Source organism: Apiospora phragmitis, assembly GCF_038363925.1.
Source record: "Apiospora phragmitis strain CBS 135458 chromosome Unknown utg000010l:1.0-9815664.0:1.0-9183399.0, whole genome shotgun sequence".
Lineage (NCBI taxonomy): Eukaryota > Fungi > Ascomycota > Sordariomycetes > Amphisphaeriales > Apiosporaceae > Apiospora > Apiospora phragmitis.
In genome coordinates, this window is record NW_027117409.1 from 4408283 (window position 1) to 4429778 (window position 21496).

At 52.9% G+C, this 21496-nt stretch overlaps 5 protein-coding genes across 5 annotated transcripts; 4 read left to right on the forward strand and 1 right to left on the reverse strand.

Moving 5' to 3' along the window:
• Positions 1-1222: 1222 nt before the first annotated feature.
• On the forward strand, positions 1223-6467 carry PG994_011106 (kinesin motor domain-containing protein; the record flags this gene model as incomplete). Its single annotated transcript, XM_066862515.1, has 3 exons — positions 1223-1757; positions 1790-2114; positions 2168-6467. The coding sequence occupies 3 exons, from the start codon at positions 1223-1225 to the stop codon at positions 6465-6467; spliced, it is 5160 nt and encodes a 1719-aa protein (XP_066711625.1).
• Positions 6468-7124: 657 nt separating this feature from the next.
• On the forward strand, positions 7125-8080 carry PG994_011107 (uncharacterized protein; the record flags this gene model as incomplete). The annotated part of the gene is made up of 3 exons (XM_066862516.1): positions 7125-7186; positions 7273-7703; positions 7803-8080. The coding sequence occupies 3 exons, from the start codon at positions 7125-7127 to the stop codon at positions 8078-8080; spliced, it is 771 nt and encodes a 256-aa protein (XP_066711626.1).
• Positions 8081-8769: 689 nt separating this feature from the next.
• Positions 8770-9794, forward strand: PG994_011108 (uncharacterized protein; the record flags this gene model as incomplete). Its single annotated transcript, XM_066862517.1, has 2 exons — positions 8770-8806; positions 8881-9794. 2 exons carry the CDS (start codon positions 8770-8772, stop codon positions 9792-9794), a joined length of 951 nt encoding a protein of 316 aa, XP_066711627.1.
• Positions 9795-11273: 1479 nt separating this feature from the next.
• PG994_011109 (uncharacterized protein) lies at positions 11274-12141 on the forward strand (the record flags this gene model as incomplete). The annotated part of the gene is made up of 2 exons (XM_066862518.1): positions 11274-11389; positions 11460-12141. 2 exons carry the CDS (start codon positions 11274-11276, stop codon positions 12139-12141), a joined length of 798 nt encoding a protein of 265 aa, XP_066711628.1.
• A 1802-nt stretch (positions 12142-13943) lies between these two features.
• On the reverse strand, positions 13944-20310 carry PG994_011110 (Autophagy-related protein 2; the record flags this gene model as incomplete). Its single annotated transcript, XM_066862519.1, has 5 exons — positions 13944-13961; positions 14042-16699; positions 16734-19409; positions 19430-20071; positions 20137-20310. The coding sequence occupies 5 exons, from the start codon at positions 20308-20310 to the stop codon at positions 13944-13946; spliced, it is 6168 nt and encodes a 2055-aa protein (XP_066711629.1).
• Positions 20311-21496: the final 1186 nt, after the last annotated feature.

Below are 21496 nucleotides of genomic sequence, written 5' to 3' on the forward strand. Positions count from 1 at the left end.
ACGCTGCGTCAGATGATAACGAGGCGATGGCGCGTATGGAAAACTAGTGTGTTTGGCTTGCTGAAATAAATTGGCTGCGTGACAGACGCAATATGTAAGTTTGTAGCAGATCAATACAATGCCAATCATCCAGTGTATCCTACAGCCCACTGCGCCTACCTTGGTGAGATAGAGAGAGCATTGAAACGCTCGAGCACAATCTACTTTTCATAATGATTAACATCAGCTACGCATTGAACATGACTTTATCGAGCCACGTATATAGACCGTTGCTATATCAACAAAGGACCTCCAATAAAAGCGTGCCGTTCTCGAGGACGCATACAGGTAATATAAAGGAGGGGGGAAAGGGGGGTCCTAGTTTAAAATGATAGAAGACCCCTCATTGAACCTTTTGAGTGAATGAACAACAGGGTAAGCCGGCTCAAGATTCCACGTGAAAAGGCCCACTAATAATTACTGCCAGGCCAATCAAGCCGGGCCATTTCAGCCGATCAATAATGAATTCGAAGTAGAAAGGCGCGGTCGCGTTCGGTCCTTGCGATTTACTGATAGAGGAACCCCTCCCAACCTAATAAATCGTCATTTCCCTATCGTTGGGTTGTTGACAGGTGACCATTTGGGCTTCCGAAAATCTGCCAACCATAGATCGCATGCCTGAATATGTAGTTTAGCTTTATCCCATACCTTATACATAGCAATCAAAAACTAACAGCGAGGCTGTCACTCCACAGGTGACACCATCGTGACCAAATACAGCACATCCAGCTTTGGATTACATTTGCTCTAGCCCTCTGCAGAGACTGGTTACTTGCCTACTTTGAGCCTTGAGCACTTTATTTGACCCTTGGAATTCCGCGGTGAATTGGATGTGGACACCGCCCCCCGATCGCGAGCCAACCTCTTTTGACAACCACCGTACTTGCTGCCTCTACACTGCGCATCCAAGGGTTATGACGGCCCTACGTAGCTTCGAATTTTCTGGAGTCGTATGAACCGATTTGCGCATCGCCGACTTTCCTGACTTCGACTACCCGTCCCGTCCCGTCCCGACGATCGCTGCGAGACAGGCCGGTCTCAGGCCTCATTGCGACCGAAACCAAGAGCCCTTTCGATCGCTCCCCCGCCTGCCTGGCCACCCCAGCGTATGTCTCGAGACAATTGCAGCCATTAATCTGCAGTACAGGAGGCGGCGAGTTGTTTCTCGTCAACCACTGTAATCATGGCGCCCGCCGGGGGAGGAAACATCAAGGTGGTGGTGAGATGTCGGCCCTTCAACAGCAGAGAGAAGGATCGCGGTGCAAAATGTATCGTGGAAATGAAAGACAACCAGACCGTACTCACACCGCCACCCGAAGCTGCTGCCGCCGCCGCCAAAGGCAAAGGCGACGGCTCACAGAAGGCTTTCGCTTTCGATAGGTCTTACTGGTCCTTTGACAAAGATGCATCCAACTACGCTGGCCAACAGAACCTTTTTGACGATCTTGGACACCCCCTTCTGGAGAATGCTTTCGAAGGCTACAACAACTGTATTTTCGCCTATGGCCAGACCGGTTCGGGAAAGTCGTACTCCATGATGGGTTATGGCAAAGAACACGGTATCATCCCCATGATTTGCCAGGACATGTTTAAGCGCATTGCCAAAATGCAGGAAGACAAGAACCTCAAATGCACGGTCGAAGTGTCTTACCTGGAAATCTACAATGAACGTGTGCGCGACCTGCTGAACCCAGCCACTAAGGGCAATCTGAAAGTCCGTGAACATCCTCGACCGGCCCCTACGTCGAAGACCTGGCCAAGCTGGTGGTTGGCAGTTTCGAAGAGATCGAGCACCTGATGGACGAGGGTAACAAGGCCAGAACCGTTGCGGCAACCAACATGAATGAAACGTCCAGTCGAAGTCATGCAGTCTTTACTTTGATGCTCACCCAGAAGAAGTTCGATACCGACACCAAGATGGAGTTGGAGAAGGCGGCCAAGATTAGTTTAGTCGATCTTGCTGGTTCCGAAAGAGCCACATCCACTGGCGCTACCGGAGCTCGCCTGAAGGAAGGAGCAGAAATCAACAGGTCGCTCTCTACGCTTGGTCGTGTCATTGCTGCCTTGGCCGACCTGTCGAGGGGGTAAAGAAGAAGAAGGGCGCGTCACAAGTCCCTTACCGCGACAGTGTCCTGACCTGGCTTCTAAAAGATTCGCTTGGTGGTAACAGTATGACTGCTATGATAGCAGCTATCAGTCCTGCTGATATCAACTACGACGAGACTTTGAGTACACTGCGTTACGCTGATTCGGCCAAGCGAATCAAGAACCACGCAGTGGTCAATGAAGATGCAAACGCCCGAATGATCAGAGAGCTCAAGGAAGAACTTGACCTACTCAGGAGCAAGATGGGAGCTAGCGGCGGAGCGGGCGTAAGCGGAGCGGCTGGCTTACCCCCTGAGGAGGTCTATGCTGAAGGCACGCCACTAGAGAAACAGATCGTCAGCATCACTTCCGCCGATGGCACCGTCAAAAAGGTGTCCAAGGCTGAAATCGCCGAGCAACTGAGCCAAAGCGAGAAGATTCTGACAGATCTCAATCAGACCTGGGAGCAGAAACTGCAGAAGACCGAAGAAATTCACAAAGAGCGCGAGGCGGCCCTGGAGGAGCTCGGAATAAGCATCGAGAAAGGCTTTGTTGGGCTGCATACGCCAAAGAAGATGCCACATTTGGTCAACCTTTCGGACGATCCACTGCTCGCCGAATGTCTGGTGTACAACATTAAGCCAGGCACGACAACTGTGGGAAACGTCGAATCCAACACGGAGCATCAAGCCAACATACGCTTAAATGGAACGCGCATCTTGCACGAACACTGTACCTTTGAAAACTCAGCTGATGGGACTGTTGTGGTTGTACCCGCAGAAGGCGCCCCCGTCATGGTTAATGGAAAGCGCATCACCGAGACGACACAACTACATTCCGGTTACCGTGTCATCCTGGGAGACTTTCACATCTTCAGATTCAACCATCCCATGGAGGCTAAAGCAGAGCGTGACGTGGAGAACCGCGAGAACCGCCAGAGTCTACTCCGTCATTCCATCACGCCAGGTCAGCTACAGGGCCTCGAGCGTACATCTCCGCGCCCTGGGCATGAAAGAACGATAAGCATGGCAGCCTCGGAACTCGGTGATAGTCGACCTGACTCTCCTGCCCCCTTACGCAATGGCCGTGATTCCGATTGGTCGTTTGCTCGCCGAGAAGCTGCCGGCGCGATTCTGGGCCAGACCGAACAGAACCTGGCCAAGTTGACAGACGATGAGCTCAACGCGCTTTTCAGCGATGTGCAACGCGCCCGGGCCGAACGCGTATATGGTAAGGAGGGCGACGAAGATATGGAGTCCGTCACCTCCTTCCCGTTCCGGGAGAAGTACATGTCAACAGGAACGATTGATAACTTCTCCCTCGATACTGCTTTGACCATGCCATCGACACCCAGGGCGGGCGAAGTGGACGAGCGGCTCAAAGAGATCCGAGACGTGATGCAAACGCAGCTTGAGAAGCAGAAAGAGGAGTTTCAAGACCAATTGAAGAGTGCCGAAACTGAGAACGTGGAAGTAGAGGAGATCAGGAAAGATAAAGCCATGATGGAGGAGACTCTGGTCAAACTTAAGGCCGACATGATGGTGCAGCTCGAAACACAGAAACAAGAATTCGAGGCCAAGATCGAGAAACTGGACCCGTTGAAACGACCGAAGGCTAAACCCAAGCTGGCTCAGCAAGAAGTCGTGCAAGCCAAGAAGTTTGCGGAGCACTGGAGGAGTCGGCACTATGTCTCGATGGCAGAAGCGGTTCTTCAGCATGCTGCTACTCTGAAAGAAGCTCAAATCATGAGCGAAGAGCTAGGAGAGAGTGTGGTATTTCAATTCACCGTGGTCGATCAAGGGCACGCACTTTGCTCTTCCTACGACATGGTACTGAATGGAGTATCCAACGAAGGAGACGATTTGGCACTCGAGGAGGCAAGGAAACCGTGTGTCGGAGTCAGGGTCGTCGATTACAAGCACTCGGTCGTTCATTTGTGGAGTTTGGATAAACTCCAGGACCGAGTGCGGCAGATGCGGCAGATGCACCAGTACCTCGACCAGCCCGAGTACAGCCAGCATTTCAAACTCGACAACCCCTTTGTTGAGCCATGTATGCCCGAGTACTCGCTAGTCGGCGAAGTAGACGTGCCGCTGAGAGCAGTCTTCGACAGCAGGGTACAGGACTTTACCTTGGATGTCTTGTCCCCTCATACATCTCATGCCATTGGTATCATCAAGCTTTCATTGGAGCCGTCGAGTGCAAGGGCACCTTCCAGCACCCTCAAGTACAACGTCGTCATGCATGACATGGTAGGGTTTGCGGAACGAGAGGGGACCGATGTTCACGCCCAACTCTTCATTCCTGGCGTCTCGGAAGAGGGTGTCACAACAACGCAGATGATTAAGGACTTCGATGAGGGTCCCATACGATTTGACAGCGTTCATAGCATGAGCGTTCCTTTGTTTGGCTCTCAAGACATCAACCTGCGTGTGGCCATTTTTGCCAAGGTCTCCACTATGCACCTGGACAAGCTCCTCAGCTGGGACGAAATGCGAGAGACCGTGCCTGGCTCGGAGGGGAAGGCGAACAAAGGTGCTGCGCGCATCAACGAATCTCAGTTCTATACTGAAGAAAAGCACGACATACTCGCCCGTGTCCAGATTCTGGAACTGTCCGAAAACGGCGAGTATGTCCCCGTGGAAGTGACACAAACAGGCGAACTTGACAGCGGGACCTTCCAGCTTCACCAAGGTCTGCAACGCAGAGTCGCCATTAATCTAACACATAGTTCTGGCGATGCTTTGCCTTGGGATGACATCCGCTCAGTACACGTTGGCAAGATACAGCTTGTTGATCATGCTGGCAAAACCCCTGACATGGGAGCGGCAACACCGGATATACCTTTGCGGCTAAGCTTGAAACCGACATTTCGCCAGAATGCCAACGGCACCAAAAGCGTCACCATCAGTGGCCAGTGGGACTCCAGTCTGCATAACTCGCTCCTTTTGGACCGAGTAACGGCGGAAAAATATAAAGTCCAGATGAGGCTCTCATGGGAGATAAGCTCGGATAAGCTGGCAGAGCCCATGAAATTCTCCACGACTCTTTACTGCCAGATTTTGGGCCGGGCATTCATCAGACAAACATCCATGCTCTCTTCACTCTTCCAAAGCGTTCGTGTCGTCCATTCGTCGAGCACGATATACACCCTCAAATTACGGCCAGCTCCTATCAAGCGTGTGGGCGACCTGTGGCGACTGAACAGTCAGCATGACTATGTCAAAGGCGAAGAGAACTTAACCAATTGGAGCCCAAGAGGTGTCTCGTTAATCAGCGACTTCATCTCGGCACGCAAAAAGCGAAGGAGAATTGCCGAGATCGGGGCCGCTCAGCTATTTTTGAAGAAGATTGGTCCTCCGGAGCCGAAGAACAAACCTGCCGATGAAGAGACCTCTTTCGATCCCGGCTTCTCACTAACACGTCAAAGCCGTGACGATGATGACGATTCTATCCATGCATTACTGAATGATACACCCGAGGCATCCCGGCCATCGACACCCGAGCAGGGCGAGGACCGGGAAGAGGCTACTAATGGCATCGTGGAAGCTGCGAATGGAGCCGTGCCCTCCGGCGAGCCGCAAGAAGCCCTGGGGATTCAGGAAGCGCAAGAGCCCGAAGAGATATCCAAGCCAGAGTACAGCGACCACGAGAGTCTGATATTGAAAAAGTGTCTCAAGCTCTGGTCAAAGCACCCTGATCCTGTGATTCGGATACTCAGTGCCGAGAACACAGCACCCCCAGCAGATGGTGTCGCACCAGAACCATCAGAGCCTCTAGCCCTTATCAGCACAATAGTCCGCGTCCCTAAGAACCTTAAGGTCCTCAAGGGCGGTTATCTGTTGGTACCTAACAATGATTCGAGCAAATGGGTCAAGCGCTTCGTCGAACTTCGAAGACCCTACCTTCACATCCATAATGCCACTGATGGTGACGAGGTGGCTATTGTTAGTTTACGGAACTCGCGCGTTGATAGCCAGCCAGAGATCCTCGCTCTCTTCGACGGACAAGGACAAGCGGATGACGAAGATGCGTCGTCCAACAGCGACTTCCGACCTGGCCACCGCAGGACGCCGTCCGGAAGGATCGTCTCCACTGCTTGGACAGGGTCAGGCGGCAACGCTGCTGGGCCTGGTCTCGGCGGGCTAAGTGAGCGTTTGCAAGCAGGTGTTTTCGCTGTTTATGGAACAGACAACACGTGGCTGTTTGCTGCTCGTAACGAGCGCGACAAGCTGGATTGGATCTTCCGCATCGACCAAAGCTATTTCTCTGGTAGCGGTAGTGCGAGCGGTAGCGGCGCCGCCAGTCCCCAGCCAGGAACTTATTCCAACGGATACAACTGAATAGCTCAAGAACTTCCCAGATGAGCTCTTGATGAAGCTGGCCAGCTGGGCCAGCTAGATATGAGTTCCTCTTTTTTTATAGATGAGATCACGACACTGCCAATGAGTTATTGGCATTATGCAGCATTATTATCAGGGTTTCTTGGATATAGTAATAGCTCGACGACGTTGTCGACTTCATGCAAGAATTTCTTTTGTTTATAGTCTTCTTGTTTAGGTGGATGGATACCCAGGCTTCACGTTTCCTATAACTCCCAAGATGATAGTTAGATTATACCCCGGGCATAAACGTCCGCCTTTGGGTGTTAGACAGGAACGGATGGTCGATAGAAAAAAGCAGATTGATGCAATGTCAGAAGCCGGAAAAGGGAAGAAGGATAAGGCAGCACCTAGGGCGCGGAGAAGTTTGACGACACTGCTCAAAGGGGAGCTGGCTGATTGATCTACTCAATGCTGTCTTGTATGATTATCACGATAACTTATGCCAAAGAAATCGATTTAAACCATGCAAACTTTACTATATGCGCTAATGCATCATGGTCTTGCACATCCTATCCTGTGTCGGGGTTGATATCCGCAATTTTACTCCAAAACCCCCCCTCACCACATGCGACCTCCAAGCACTTATTCCTACCCAACACTTGACATGTATAAGAAATGGCGAAGGTTGACAACGATATCAAGGGACGTCTAGCACTCGTGACTGGTGCCTCTGGCGGGTAAGGCACCACTCCTTCTATTCTCGACCCGCTCCCGTTGGTCACAGGCTTGTGCACGTATAGTAGTACTGACCCTATCTCACCAGTATTGGCGCCGCTTGTGCCCGTGACCTCTGGCAACAGGGCGCCTCGCTGGCGCTGACGTGCCACAAGAACCGGGCGGCGGCCGACGCGCTCGCCCAGGAGCTATCGGCGCAGGACCAGTCGCGTAAGATCTCGGTGCACGTCGCTGACATGGGGTCGGCGTCGGCTCTGGAGCAGCTGATGCTGGACCTCGAGGCCGAGCATGGCCAGTCCGGCCCCGACATCCTCATCGCCAATGCCGGGTACGGCCGCCGGATCCCCAACATCCTCGATATCCCGCTCGGCGAGTTCGAGTATACGCTCCGGGTCAACCTGCAGGCCCCCTTCGTGCTGGCGAAGCTGAGCTTGCCGCATATGCTCCGGCATCAATGGGGGCGCGTCGTGTTTGTGTCCAGTATTGCGGCGATTGGCGGGGGTATCAATGGGTGCCACTGTAGGTTTCTCGCCTCCTTTTGGTTTGGCTGGCATGTACTAGATAGAGACTGAAAGAAAAAAGAAAAAAAAAACCACTGACACAACAACAAACCAACAGATGCGGCATCCAAAGCGGGCCTGACTGGCATGATGAAGAACCTGGCGAACAAGCACGCCCACGTGGGCATCACGTTCAACGATGTGGCGCCGGCCATGATCGGCGAGACAGGCCTGATCCCGGACGAGAAGACGGTCGAGGGCACGGCCGGCGACGGCAAGAACATCCCCGTTGGGCGTCTGGGCGTGCCCCAGGAGTGCGCCAATGTGGTCACGATGCTGTGCAAGACGGGCTACATGACGGGGCAGAGTATACTGCTCAGTGGCGGCCTCAAGTAGTTCCCAATAGCCATGCGTTTAGAGCAGGGCCTTCATCGATAGGAACTTGGAAGTTGCTCGCCATTAAAAGGGCTGCTCTGCCAAATTCCCATAACTCAATCAAATCGATTTCTGGGAGTATCCCATCATGGCTTCGATCAAGAAACTAGTCCAATCAGCCAGTCATCGATGTGGGAAATGCCGGCCTCCGCAATCCCCACCCCTCCCCTGTGGTTTACTGGCCGTAAGGCAATCTACAAGTAAAAAACAGCATTGAAGCACGTCATCAACGTACCCAGGTTGTTTTGGTGGGGGAATCAGGGCGCAATTAGTGATTGAAGGAGCAGCGGCCGCCCCGAGCCAGGGGGTTTAGCTCTCTCCGTGGCTGATGCTTCCCTGAGCAATAAGAGTATCGTAATCAGACTCTATCAGGCGAATTGAAATTGGTTCTTCTTCGATGTATTGCCAAATATACCAAAGGCTAAACTAAATTTCATATTCAACAATGCTGTCGCAAAGCCGTACATTTCTCTCTCGCCCTAGACACTCCTTTCTTCTACTTATAATATAATTTGCGTGCGTTGTTCATCACGGCGGTGCAGTGCATATAACCGCTGTCGCATCGATTTGCTAGCCCTCCATCAAATACCTAGAAAGCCCCGCCATCAACCACCAGGGCGCCCGTGAAAGCGACAGCTACCCTGTCGCCAATGGCCGACGGAAAGAGGGGAGTCGAATCAGACAGAGGTGAATAGAGTTTACAGTTGCATTCTGTGCTTCGGACAGCCACACTAAAGTACTGACTTGAATCGCGCCTCTAGTCTGGACGACTCTGATCACGAATAATGCCTACCTCTCGGGTCTCTTGACCCTCGACTTCTCGCTCAAACAGCACAAGTCCAAATACCCCCTCGTCGCCCTCTATACCGATAGCTTCCCCGAGTCCGGCCGGGCCGCCCTGGCCGCGCGCGGCATCCCTGCGCAGCGCATCGAGTACCTGCTGCCGACCCAGGGCAAGGACTACAGCAACGACCCGCGCTTCTACGACTGCTGGTCCAAGCTGACGCCCTTTTCGCTGGAGCAGTACGCGCGCGTCGTCCAGCTCGACTCGGACATGCTGGTCCTGCGCAACATGGACGAGCTCATGGAGATGCCGCTCGACGACCCGGCCGACGTGGTCCGGGGCGAGGGCGCCCGCGTCTTCGCGGCCGGCCACGCCTGCGTCTGCAACCCGCTGCGCAAGCCGCACTACCCGGCCGACTGGGTCCCCGCGCACTGCGCCTTCACGCACCAGCACGCCGACCCGGCGCGCGCGCAGGACGAGGGCATCGACCCGGCCGTGGGGCCGCTGGGCTTCATGAACGGCGGCCTGCAGGTCGTCAACCCGAGCCGGCGGGTGTTTGCGCAGATCGTGGACTTCATGGAGTCGCACGCCGTCGACATGGACTTCGCCGACCAGTCGGTCCTGTCGGACCTGTACCGAGGCCGCTGGGTGCCGCTGCCGTACGTCTACAACGCGCTCAAGACGCTGCGCTGGCCGGGGGTCCACGCCCCCATCTGGCGCGACGACCGCGTCAAGAACGTGCACTACATCCTCGCGCCCAAGCCGTGGGACGAGATGGACGCGCAGGGCCGCTTCGTCGGCACGGACGAGTCCCACGGCTGGTGGGTGCGCGTCAACAACGAGAGGCTGAAGTGGGAGAAGGAGAACGGAGTCCCCGTGGATGGGTTCTGAGGTCCAGTCGCCTCCCTCCCCCTTATCTCTTAATTTTCCCTAATCGGTTGTCGGGGTTGTTGGCAACTCCCATCCTCGTCTCCGTCGAAATGGGTTTCTAATAGGGCATATGTCCCCAAACGATACCTCGGTTTAGAAAAAAACAAAAAAAATTGGATAGAAGATATCGAGAGCTCGGGCATTAGCAACAGGCTATTATTATACTATATGCTCATGCTACCTCATTATCACGTCACGTCTTGCTTCCTGCTTCCTACTTTCCTGGGGGTGCTCCCAAGCCTGAAATAACTGGAATCCATTCGTTCATCCCTGGCGATCACTCCTCTACCGAAGTATATAAGCCAATGCCTTCTGGTACCAAAGTGGTGCCCTTAATGTCATCCCCACTGGCCGCATGGTCCGTTGGCTTTTATTTATTTAAACAAAATCTAGCAGCACCAACCAGGGATACCGCTGGAGTCGCCATATGCCACCTTTGCCGGGCGGATTGCACAAGACGGTGTTCGTAATGTCCCTAGGGGAGTAGTATATCCCTATGTCATCATGATTTAGCGCTGGGAGTCAATAGACAGACACACCACATACCATCGTTGCATTGGCAGACAGCCACGTTGATGCAACACTTGGGGTCCTCAAAGGCAATGCAAGTCGGGCGAGGACTATTCGACCTGGGGAGCACCGTAGGCGAGACGGCGACTGCGTTGCGAAGAAGGCAAGTGGAAATGGACAGTATTGAGATGAGTGCGTGCATAATAGTTTATGTGGTCTAATATTTTTCAGGAGGCGTTCAAGTTTCTTATAACTGGTATTTCCAAGATATAGTTCGAATTCATTGAAGCTGCCTGCGGGTACGTAAGTATACAGAACTCTTACACATAGCTATTCATCATGAATCGTACTTAGGTCATCTTTAGTGATGGGATAGCTGGTTGGCAACGGACAGGAGGTGGCTGGCACATGCAATGTTGGCCGACGAGAGTGAGAATGACACGAGTGCATGCGGATACTGAAACAACGAAAAAGGTTTTCATCCATGGAAGGTGAGGCCTGCCAAGGTACTCTGCTCGAGATCGCAGCTTCATGGGGTAAATGAGAGTCAGCCGTGTTCGACGCACCGAACATCAGGCAGTTGTTGCGTTCGAAGGTAGGTGTGCTCAATCCCCCAATCTACTTGCAAACAGACATCGTCGTCTTGGATCAGTGCTCTTATTCAATAAGCTTCAGTCTCTTGGATCCATTCCAATTTGTTTTTTGGTGATAACTGGTTCTATCATTACACCATAAAATGCAAGAGTCGGCCAAGAAGAAGTCCAGTTGGAGGCCCTCCGAGGAGACCTACAACGATGGCTTGCACGACGTAGCACTGGACGACGAGGCGGCTCGCCGACAAGAGTATCACCACCTTAAGCCGGCAGCCGGCGACCGCCCAGAGATGTTAGCAGCACTTTTCACGAATTCGCCTTCGTCACGCTGATAGCCATGGCTGCTGCCTCTTCCGTCTTCCTCCAGAGATCCATGGTCGTGATTGCGGCCGACGTGGCAGATGCTCTGGACATGTCGCCCGCAGAGATGGCGTGGAGTACCGCAGCCTCGGGGTTCGTCGTTTCTTCTAGCACCATGTGGCTAACGAGATCCGCACTGGAATACTGATGATCTCGAATGCAGTCTAGCAACGGGCGCCCTACTCATCCCCTTCGGCCACCTCGCCGACACCAACATAGTGTCGAGAAAGACGTTCCTCCTTCTCAGCTTGGCGGCTTACGCGCTCCTCGTTGCTCTCACTTCGTTTGCCCCCGGCGGTGTAATTTTCGACTTGATGGCCGGACTCATGGGCGTCGCCTGTGCGGCTACCATCCCCGCCGCCGTCGGCATTCTCAGCCTCGTATATCGTCGTGCCTCCCGCCGGAAGAACATTGTCTTCTCTTCCTTCCTTATGGGAAGTCCTGCCGCTACGGTCGTCGGCGGCCTGGTCTCTGGCAAGCTCGCGTCGGCCTATAGCTGGAAAACCCCCTTCATCTTCTTGGCTGCGCTGTATGCTTTCATCACCGTACTCGGCTGCTTCTTCGTCCCAAACGTCGTCCCGGGCGCTTCGCCAGACACATTTGCCGCGAAGCCTACACAGTTCTCAAGCCCCTCTTGTCATTTTATGCCTGGCACCAGAAGAAGACCAAACATGATCTGGCCGTCTCTGGCCAAGTTCGACTGGATGGGCACCTTTTTGCTTCTGGCTGGCACCCTCCTATTTGCGGTAGCCTTGACAATAGGCCCGGGACAGTCGTGGGAAACGCCCACTGTCATACTGTTGCTACTTCTTGGAATCCTTCTCTTTGGCTGTTTTGTTGTTTAGGAGAATGCAACCAAGACGCCTATGATACCTCGGGATGTCTGGGAAGACTGGAACCTTATCGTGGTGTGTTGATGTGATGGGAATACCATGGCCTGCGCTGTCTTCTGCTAACATTGGTGATAGATCACCCTGAGCACACTGAGCAGCTCCATTGCATTCTGTTCTGGAGTATTCTGGATCTCTATGTATCTGCAGAGGATAGAGGGCCTTAGTCCCTTCGATGTTGCAGTCAGGTTGCTGCCGCAGGCTCTGGTAGGATTGTTCTTTAGCCCAGTGATCGGACTTTTCATGAACAAGATTTCTGGCACCGTGATACTTGGTGTTGCTGCATTTTGCTCAGTGGCAAGTAACGGCCTTCTGGTGTTTCTCCGACCTGGAAGCAAGTATTTTACTTGGATCTTTCCCTCCCTCCTGCTTAGCACCGTTGGGATGGACTGGACCATGAATGTGGGATCGGTAAGCTTTTCCAGGACGATATTGTTTACTCTTACTGAACTGGAATTATTGCAGCTGTTTATTTTATCAAGTCTTCCCTGAGGCACCATTCCATTGGCGGCTCACTGTGGCAGACGACGGCAAGACTCGGTGTTCCGCTTGGTTTGGCCATTATTACTGCGGTCTGGTCATCCTTTAACGACAAAAGGGGACTATTTCACCCTGAGATTGCTTACTCGAAAGTCTTCATTACCACCACAGCCTTCGCCGGCTTCTCTCTTCTCGTGACACCGCTTATCCGTATCGGTAAACAGGGTAGCTCTACCGGGGCAGAAGACAGCGAGGACATCCAACAAGTACACCAGCCCAGAAATGGACGATCAGCCACCGACACGATATCCTCCGTAACAGCCTCCCGGCGAAGCATGACACGATCGGCGTCTGTTGTCTCGCTCTCCTCCAAGATCGGGAGCCCGGTAACTAAGCACGGTACAAGTGCGACGGAGCAGCCCCTATCCCAGGAAACGGCCGTATGGGTGATCTGCGAGCGATGCGGTTGCGGTGAAAAGCAGAGGGCTGTCGGAGATCCGGCGAGATACTTCGATGATTCCAACATAGAAGAGCTGCAGAAGCCCAATCATGACATGATCGTGAACTGGTCAAGGAAGCCCTCCCCCTTGGCCCATCGCCCCCCACGCGACTTTTGAGATAACCACGTGGGCATTGTTGCTCTGAGGCATCTTTTACCCAGTTTTGGAAGAGTATTGTACCGAGACCACCTTGGCCATTACGAAATCTGTACTAGATACCCACGAGGAAGGCATGGGAATGCGCCACGAGGGAGAGATTTTGGAGTATCTGTAGCATTACTACATGCACCTATACAGGGGAGACTCTGGGGCTCATCTAATTATTAGAACAGCTGCAAACCATAGCAAACTCTTGATAATTCCTATCGATACATCTGAATATCAGAGGAAATCTCGTCCCACCATCTCCAATGTTGCTGTCACCTCCCCTTGCACTCGACTGCAATCAATACAGAACGTTATTGACAAGAACACAAACAAGTAAATAAAAGTCCAATCTTGGTAGTGGTAATGGTATCTATCGCAAAGGAATGCCCCGCCCCGTTCCTATTCCTGAATTGTTTCGCCAATCTATGATGATGATGATGATGATGTTGATGTTGATGATAATGCCATGCTTTCATTTGCCTTCGTCTGATTCATGAGCAATGGAGCGATGATATGAGATGAGAGATGTACACACAAAAGTTGAAAAGGAAAGAAAATGACGAGAGCCGAACATCCCTGTATCCATACGCCATTTCGCCAGACCCTGGCGGCTGTCTGCAGTCTGGGTCTTTAGTGTTTCTTATATTTCTAAGCAAATATTAATATTAGTAAGATGATACTCGACAGGTGATACAGAGTGAGGGTAGTAGGAGAGGAACGGCACTTACCTCGTCGATACGTCGCCTATTCTGGGGATCCAGGGCGTTCGTAGCGCCCATGAGGGTCTGCCCGATGGCCTTGCTCGAGCCGATGAGGGGGCGGAAGATGATGGTCGGGGCGCGCTTGAGGACGGCCTTGGCGACGCCCTGGGCATTCTGGCTTTCCATGACCTCGCCTGGCACGGCGATGATGGCGTCTCGGGCCATGTGGAGGTCGCGGGTCAGGCTCGAGTAGGCCCCGCGGAGACCTTGGACCACGCCGGTCGGCTGGTCGGCGTACAAGCTGATCTGCTTGGTCTCCTCGGTATCGAAGTCATCATCGTCCTCCCAGTTGCCTTCGCGTGCCGATGAGTCGGGCGGCTTGGCCAGGATGCCTTCTGCGCCCTGCAGCATGTACTGGGTCCCGACGGCCACCTTCGCGCCAAGCTTGACGATCTCGGTACCTGTCGTCTTGGCGAACGCGGCTGCGCCCTTCCCGAGGCTGCGAACAATCTTTCCGTCCTTCTGGTATTCCTTGATGGGTATCTCGATGAGGTTCTTGAAACCGCTGCCGACATTGACGAGCGAGCGGACAGGCGCCAGACCCGCCAGGATGCCAGGGAGCTGGTTGCGTTTGATGTCGGGCATCCAGATGTCGTTGAGCATTTGGCCTAGCCTGTCGAAGCCCGAGACGCCGTACACTATGGTGTGTCGCAACACCATCCTCGCCTCGTCCAGGACAAGGAAGTTCATGAATTCTGTGGTGTGGCCGGAGCGAAGACCGGCATAGTCAACGCGCTTGGGCTTGAAGTCGAGCTTCACAGGAACTGAATTGACTTCGGCTCTTTGCACAAACGGCACGTCGGCAGGCGAGGCGTGCGTAGGCACCGACTCGTCCTTGAACTCGAAGAAACGAGTGATGAAGTCCAGAGCGTCCTGATCCACATGCAGCCGTAACGGTAGCAATGTTGCCTTGACGACGAGCTCCGAGGCAGCCAGTTCCGCCACAGGTTTGACATTGAGGATTTCCAAGTGAACCATGCTGGTGCCCAGCTCTCGCTCTCCAGCATCTTGGTCGTACGTGGCAAACTTCTTCCAGGTTGACGTAGGCACGTGGTCGAAAACATCAAGATCCTTGACGCGCACATCTACAGAACTCTTGGTCTCGCCGGAATCGTCCGGGAACGCCACCAAGTCGACATTGATTCCCTTCAGCTCAAACGTGATTTTGTGTCGCTTGCTACGATTCAGTCTCAACTTCCTCTTCGGACGCTTAGCACCTATGCGACTTGGCGTGGCTGTCATGGCAGTCGTCGCTATCGACTCCGTCTCCGTTGCGTTATCGTTGAGCTGCTGGTTAATAGCCTGCGCGAGCTCTTGGGGGTCTCGGTTCGCCGGTACCCCAATATAGATGGAATTGAATAAGAAGTCGCCAATGACAGTTTCCTCTTCTTCGATCATTGCCTCCATATCGGCCGTCACCCGAGGATTGTCGAGTCGTGCTCGCCTTTCGTTGGCTCTGCTCTCGACATCTTCCACAGCTTGGGTGATGACTTGGCGTGTACGGTCCCAGTCAAACCCATCAAACAGGTTCCAAATAACGTGAACATCTCGTACACGTACGGTCAACGGGCTTCTCCGAACCGATGAATCGTTCGACTCATCGTAGGCATTCTTCGCCGAGTTCCACCTGTGAGCCGTGCCCTTGATGACTGACCCGGAACCGAAATAATTGTCGTGGATCACCAGGTCTTCGTCGTCGACCATTGATGGTTGGCTGCTGAAATTCGTGAGTAAGACACCATCGCTGGTGTCGTGCGCTGTCGTGCGGTCTGACATGAATGAGTCCCCGACGACGCCGAGTTCTTCATCAGCGGCTGTAGTATCGTCGTAGAATTGTGAGTTGACATCAAGCGGGCTCGACTGACTGGAAGTTTGTGAGTCAAGACCCTCCAGTTCTCCGCCACCAAGCTCTTGAGCCAGACCGAAATCATCATCGAAATCATACATGCCTTCAGCCTGCCCAAATGCGTCTGCGGAGATGGAGGCTAGAAGATCCTGTACTGGAACGACCTCGGTTTGATATTTCTTTTCTTTGCTAGGCGGAGTCGGCGGTTGCAGAGCGTTCATGAGCGCAATCATGGTCTGGGTAGAGTCGGCGCACGTCTCCAATACAAGAAGGTCATCTCGAACCTCCACGTCGACAAACTTCGATCCGTCAATCTTATTGGAACCAACCATGATGTTCGCCTTGGCTGAAGAGATATAGCAAATATCAATGTAGCCCCTTGCGCATAGTGCCGCGACTTGCTCTGTAGAAACATTCGAGTTGTGGCGGCGCGTCAGATAAGATGGCGCTGAGTCCAGTGAGGAGACGTTGTCGACTAAAAGGATCGACGCCTTGTTTATGTGAGCCGAGGCGCTGGCATCATCGCCACTAGAGAGGGAGACCTCTACTTGAGCATCGGTCAGGGCTACGACCAACTTGGACGTCAAGCCGAGAGGGTTCAGTCCCAGCAGACAATCGCGAAGCATGACATCCACCTTGGTTGGCTTTCCGGCATTTGCATTACCCTTATCAGCATCATTCGGCGATTTCTTTCGCGTGATTGCCGTATGTGCCTGTTCGCCGAGGTTGGCGACCGAGGCTGCGAGCTGTGCCTCGAAATCCTGAGGAGTTGCATTCTTCTGCAAGGCCAAGAATATCGATTATCGTTGGGACACGATATTCGAAATTGAGATGTCTCATTCTCAGTTTGATGACCGGCTCCATTGCGTCGGGGATCATCCTCATCGTGAGGGCAGGTCCTTGGTTGACATTATTAGGGGCAAAGTTCGCAGACCCAACCAGTTCTTCCGTCTTGTTGCGTCGAACAGAGATAGTATTGACACCAAGGGCGACCAAAGAAGGGAGCGTGATATGTCCAACCTCAAAGTCCCTCAAAGACACCTGGACACTCCCAAATCGCCGGTCAACCTCGACTGCAAGATCGAATTTGCGGATGGCTACCAGCGATAAGATACCGGGTCTGTCGTCTTCGGGAAGATACTTGGCTACCGTACCCAAGCGGGCAAGTTCCTCTCCAAGAGCCGAAAGGCATTGCAGTTGTGGTATCTTGTCGACACTAACTTCCACGTCGTCCATGTTTAGTCGCAACACGGCGCCCTTTCGTCTCTGTCGGAGCAAAGTATCTACCATAATCTCATCGTCGTTGTCGTCAAACTTGTATTTGGATGGAATGATCAACTCTAGCAAGCGTTCCAGGTCGTTATCTCTCGGTGATGTGAGATACTCTAGACGGGTGTTCATCACGACAGCTTGAATGGGCGCATCGCCCATCGATCTTCTCAGATAGGGGCCAGCGAGCTGGATCTTCGTAATGCCAATACCAACACCTTCTTCACGGGCGACCAGCTTCACAGCGCTTGTGTCTACCGAAACACTGCATTCTTTTCCAATCAGATCAAGGTGAAAACCCCCAATCCTCATGTTAACCTTGTTGTCCGACATGGCTGATTTATCATCTGTGCGTATCGGCGCATCAAAGCGGACACCGCGTGCTTTCTTAGCCGTTCTCGTTGGACTTTTAGAGGCTGGTGAAGCGTTGGAGGTCATCGACGAGCTCATGTTCAAGAAACTACTCAGTCCTCCAAACCAACTGAAAGTGTCGTCCAACCTCTGGAGGTCTATCTTTACGTGAAGTGGTAAAGTCTTAATTTCGCATCGCGTCGACTCTGGAGATTGCACAATCTTTAACGATACATCGGCACCAGCTGATGGAAAGGCGTCCCGGACGGAGGCACGCATCTGTAGGCGGGAGTCGAAGGAGATAATGCCATCATTTGCGTAGCCGAATATGAACTTTTGCACATCAACAGTTGTCACCGTTGTAGAATCGATGTTCTTGATCGTCACGTTCAGATTCCCTAGCGTTGTTGTTAACAGAGCATCCGCTCCGAAAGTGTTAGTACTAGGACTGAACATTCGTCTAGGACTGTCGACGACCCCTACGAGGGTCTCTAGGAACTGAATCGTAACCTGCTCTGCAGTTATTTTGATCTCAGGCATGGGGCTGTGGGCCTTGGTTGGCGCCCCTGAAACATGCGTTGGTTTGCTGGACTCTTTCAGCACGCCAAGAATTCTAGACACCACCATCGTCAAAAGAAAACCGATCGAGGCATCAAATCGGATATCAAGTGGAGCAAGATGAACTTCAATGGAACTGTCCAAGGCCTTGTCCTCACTCGGCGGTGCTGATGAGGATTGCCCTTGGATCGGCGAAGGAGGGCTATCACGATGAGCGCTTCTATGGACAGAGAATGCTCCAGGTACATGGGGAGCTATCGATCGATCGAATGTGGATGAAGATGTCGTTAAATTACTGAAGTCCGCAGAAAGTTCGCCGGGGGAGGTAGACACATCCTTGTGGCTAGACGGGACGTATAGTGAGATTTTGTCTAGCGACAGTATTTCTTTGACCAAGCGTGCTGGGCCGCGAGGTGTTGCTACATCATCAGCCGCCGCATTGTCTGGATCCATTGACAGTATATTATTACTTTCAGCCCCCTCCACCGGGGTCCTCTCCGAGGTAGATAGGGGCCTAGACTGCGTGATAGAAGCAAACGCGGGTTGCTCTTCGTCCTCGTGGCTTGTGATCGAGTCCTGGTTTGCCTGCCTGGCTGCGCGTGGGACCGCCGCCTCGGTTTCTTGGGGATCCACCGCCTTTGGTGAGTACCCTTGCGTGTAGGGGTCGGCATCCCAGGCACCAGGCATAGCCTGTTGTAGTTGGGACGGCTCTGCTTCAGAGAATGCACTCATATACATACTCTCAGCTTCTTCATGACTAAACATCTGAGAGCGTGCCAGATCATCATCGGGTGAGGGGGTCAACACGAACTCTCCCACGTTTGCTGCATGTGCGTCCGCGACCGGTCGTCTGAAATCGCTGTTGTTCGGGTTCCATCCCCGAAGCGGTCCAAGTGAAGGCTCAGACCGGCTATCTCGCTCCAATGAAAACCAGGGATCTGGTGGTGAAGCAACAGCAGACTGGGCAGGGCGGAAAGGGACCTCAACTGGATTCTCACGCGGCGCAAGGGCTCGTGGCGTTGAAGGATTCGACCTTATCAGCCCTTCCTCTGGGTCCTCATCTGAACCGCCCAGATCATATGGGATATCGAAGACATCCTCACCGTCTATTGATGGATGAAAATAATGGCTCTGGGCCATTTCGCTTGAACCCGCGAGGTCAGCAATGCTGTCTGCCATCTGTGAGGGCTCTTGGAAGGGAGGTTGCCGCCCTACGGCAACAGGCGAATTCGTTCGGACCGAAGATGGCATAGATGGTGTTCGTGATAGCGTGGAGAAGACGTTGGCTTCTGTTATTAGTGCAGCTCGAATCTTGTTGAGGGCAATATGACGTTTGCCGTCTTGGGGACGGCCAAAGGCGTTTGGTGGTCTTCTGCCACTTGGGCTTGGGTAGTGACTCCTTCGACATCGATATCGTCAATGGCCAGCTGAAAGGTGACCAACTCCGGTGTTGTCGAATGGACCTCCACCGGGACGGCAACATCTAACTGGAATGTGACGCCTTTTATGGTAACCTGAGTTCTGTCTACGACACCTTGCAGGAAATCGGCCAGGAAAACAGGCAGAGATAGCGGCTGGCCAGTCCCGACCGGCAGTTCCTCGTCGCTACCATCTTCGCTGGTGCTGGCAACGGAGGCTGCCAGGTCCTGGGTCTCAGCCTCGAGAGCAGCTTGAAGTTTTGCCTTTTCGGTGACTGGCTGCGTCTCCAAGAACGATTGAGCAAGGTCCATGGCGTCAGGCACGATCTCGCCATTTTCGGTTCCGGTGGTTTTTGCTGCTTTCCTACCGCGCGACTGGTTTGTTTCGTCTTTTGTTGCCTCTTCAGAAGCAATCTTAAGCTTAACTTGTACGCCATCGATCTCGATGATGATGGGGCTCGAGTAGATCGCCGCCGGTATGGTGACTCGCAACTGCAGCACTTTGGCCTTCTGTAGTTTGAAAGAAGAGGGTAGTTGCAGTAATCCTTCCAGTTTCTATGATTGGGAATGTATCAGCATGGACTGTTATCTAACGGGAGTTTCGTATTATTAACTTATACCTCTAGCCTAATGCCGACATCTTGGAATGTCAGAACGCTATTCTTTCCCCAAGTCAAGTCCAGCTTGTCCATGTCCAAGGCATCGGTGTCGAGGAATTCGAGTCGCGACAGCGCATATCGTAGCAGTCGCTTGGACATATTGGAGCTCCCGAAGGAGCGAAAGATGGAAGCCATCCCGGATAAGGACGGCGGGCGATGTTGGTTCAAAGTCAGGAGTAGTAGAGAACCTCGTGAGGGCGGAAGGAGCGCAAGGTTGGGTCGGAGTCGGCAGTGGTGCTATCACGATGTCGAGATCCCCGTTGGGTTGATGCGGGGCGGCGGCTCATCGTTGGCTTCAGGTGGTGCGCCTAGTAGGGGTTCATCGTATTACAGCTGTAGAACCGTACATGTAGTCGTAGTCGTAGTAGTAGTAGTGACTCAAACAGGAAAGATGGATGAGATGGCAGGAGGGACAAAGTAGGCCACTCAAAAGCATGGGCAAACCATTGCTTTCCCTTCCTTGCCAGGCGTTTCCCTGTGACGAGATGACTGGGGGACCAGACGATTCACGGGCAATGATGGTCTGCTGAGCTGTCGTAGGTGCTGCGTGTGCCCTCCGTTGACGTGAATCTGCCTACGACCTAAGGTTACAGGTACATATGCTAGGCAGGCAGAGGTATTATGTTATGTAGGTAGGAGGAGTGGGTAAAGTCGGTAGGGGTTCTGCAGCCGTCAACGTCAACTGATTGAATGATTGATTGACTGATCATGGATGACATTGATCCTGCCCCCACCAGGTAAACCACTGGGCGCTGATGTTGCTCTGTTGCTCCCCCCAGCACCCCAGCCCACTTGTTAGCGTTGTCGATTAGCGGCTGCCGATCAGCCCAAACAGCCCCTTTGCGGGTCACTCTACCGTATTTAAGGACAAGCCTCTGGCTAATACAACCACTAAAGATATCCAGGTCGTCTGGCGCATGAGTCGCCTAAGGGTCTCAATACCAAGCGGTGAAGGTCATTCCTCTTTACCATCAACTGATTCAAAACAACCAATATTTCCATTAGCCATGTGTGCTGTGCTACGTATAAGTAGTGTTTGGTAGACTGATTCCTCGCTATACATTGATATATCCAACGTTATACAGTCTACCAACCAGCCATCGCATTACCCGGCTGTCCATCTAAGTTCACGTGAACGGTCATTTTGGGGCTTACTCTATTAGCGCCATAAACATAACTTCTTCAACCTTCTCGACTTCCAAGATCATATGGCGTGAGTGCTACTAGGTTTCTGTCTGGTGCAAATCTGAGCGGAGTTTGAGCCCATTACAATGCCTCTTAGGGACCTTGGTCAGTCGTCGCCAAATCCGTCAAATCAATG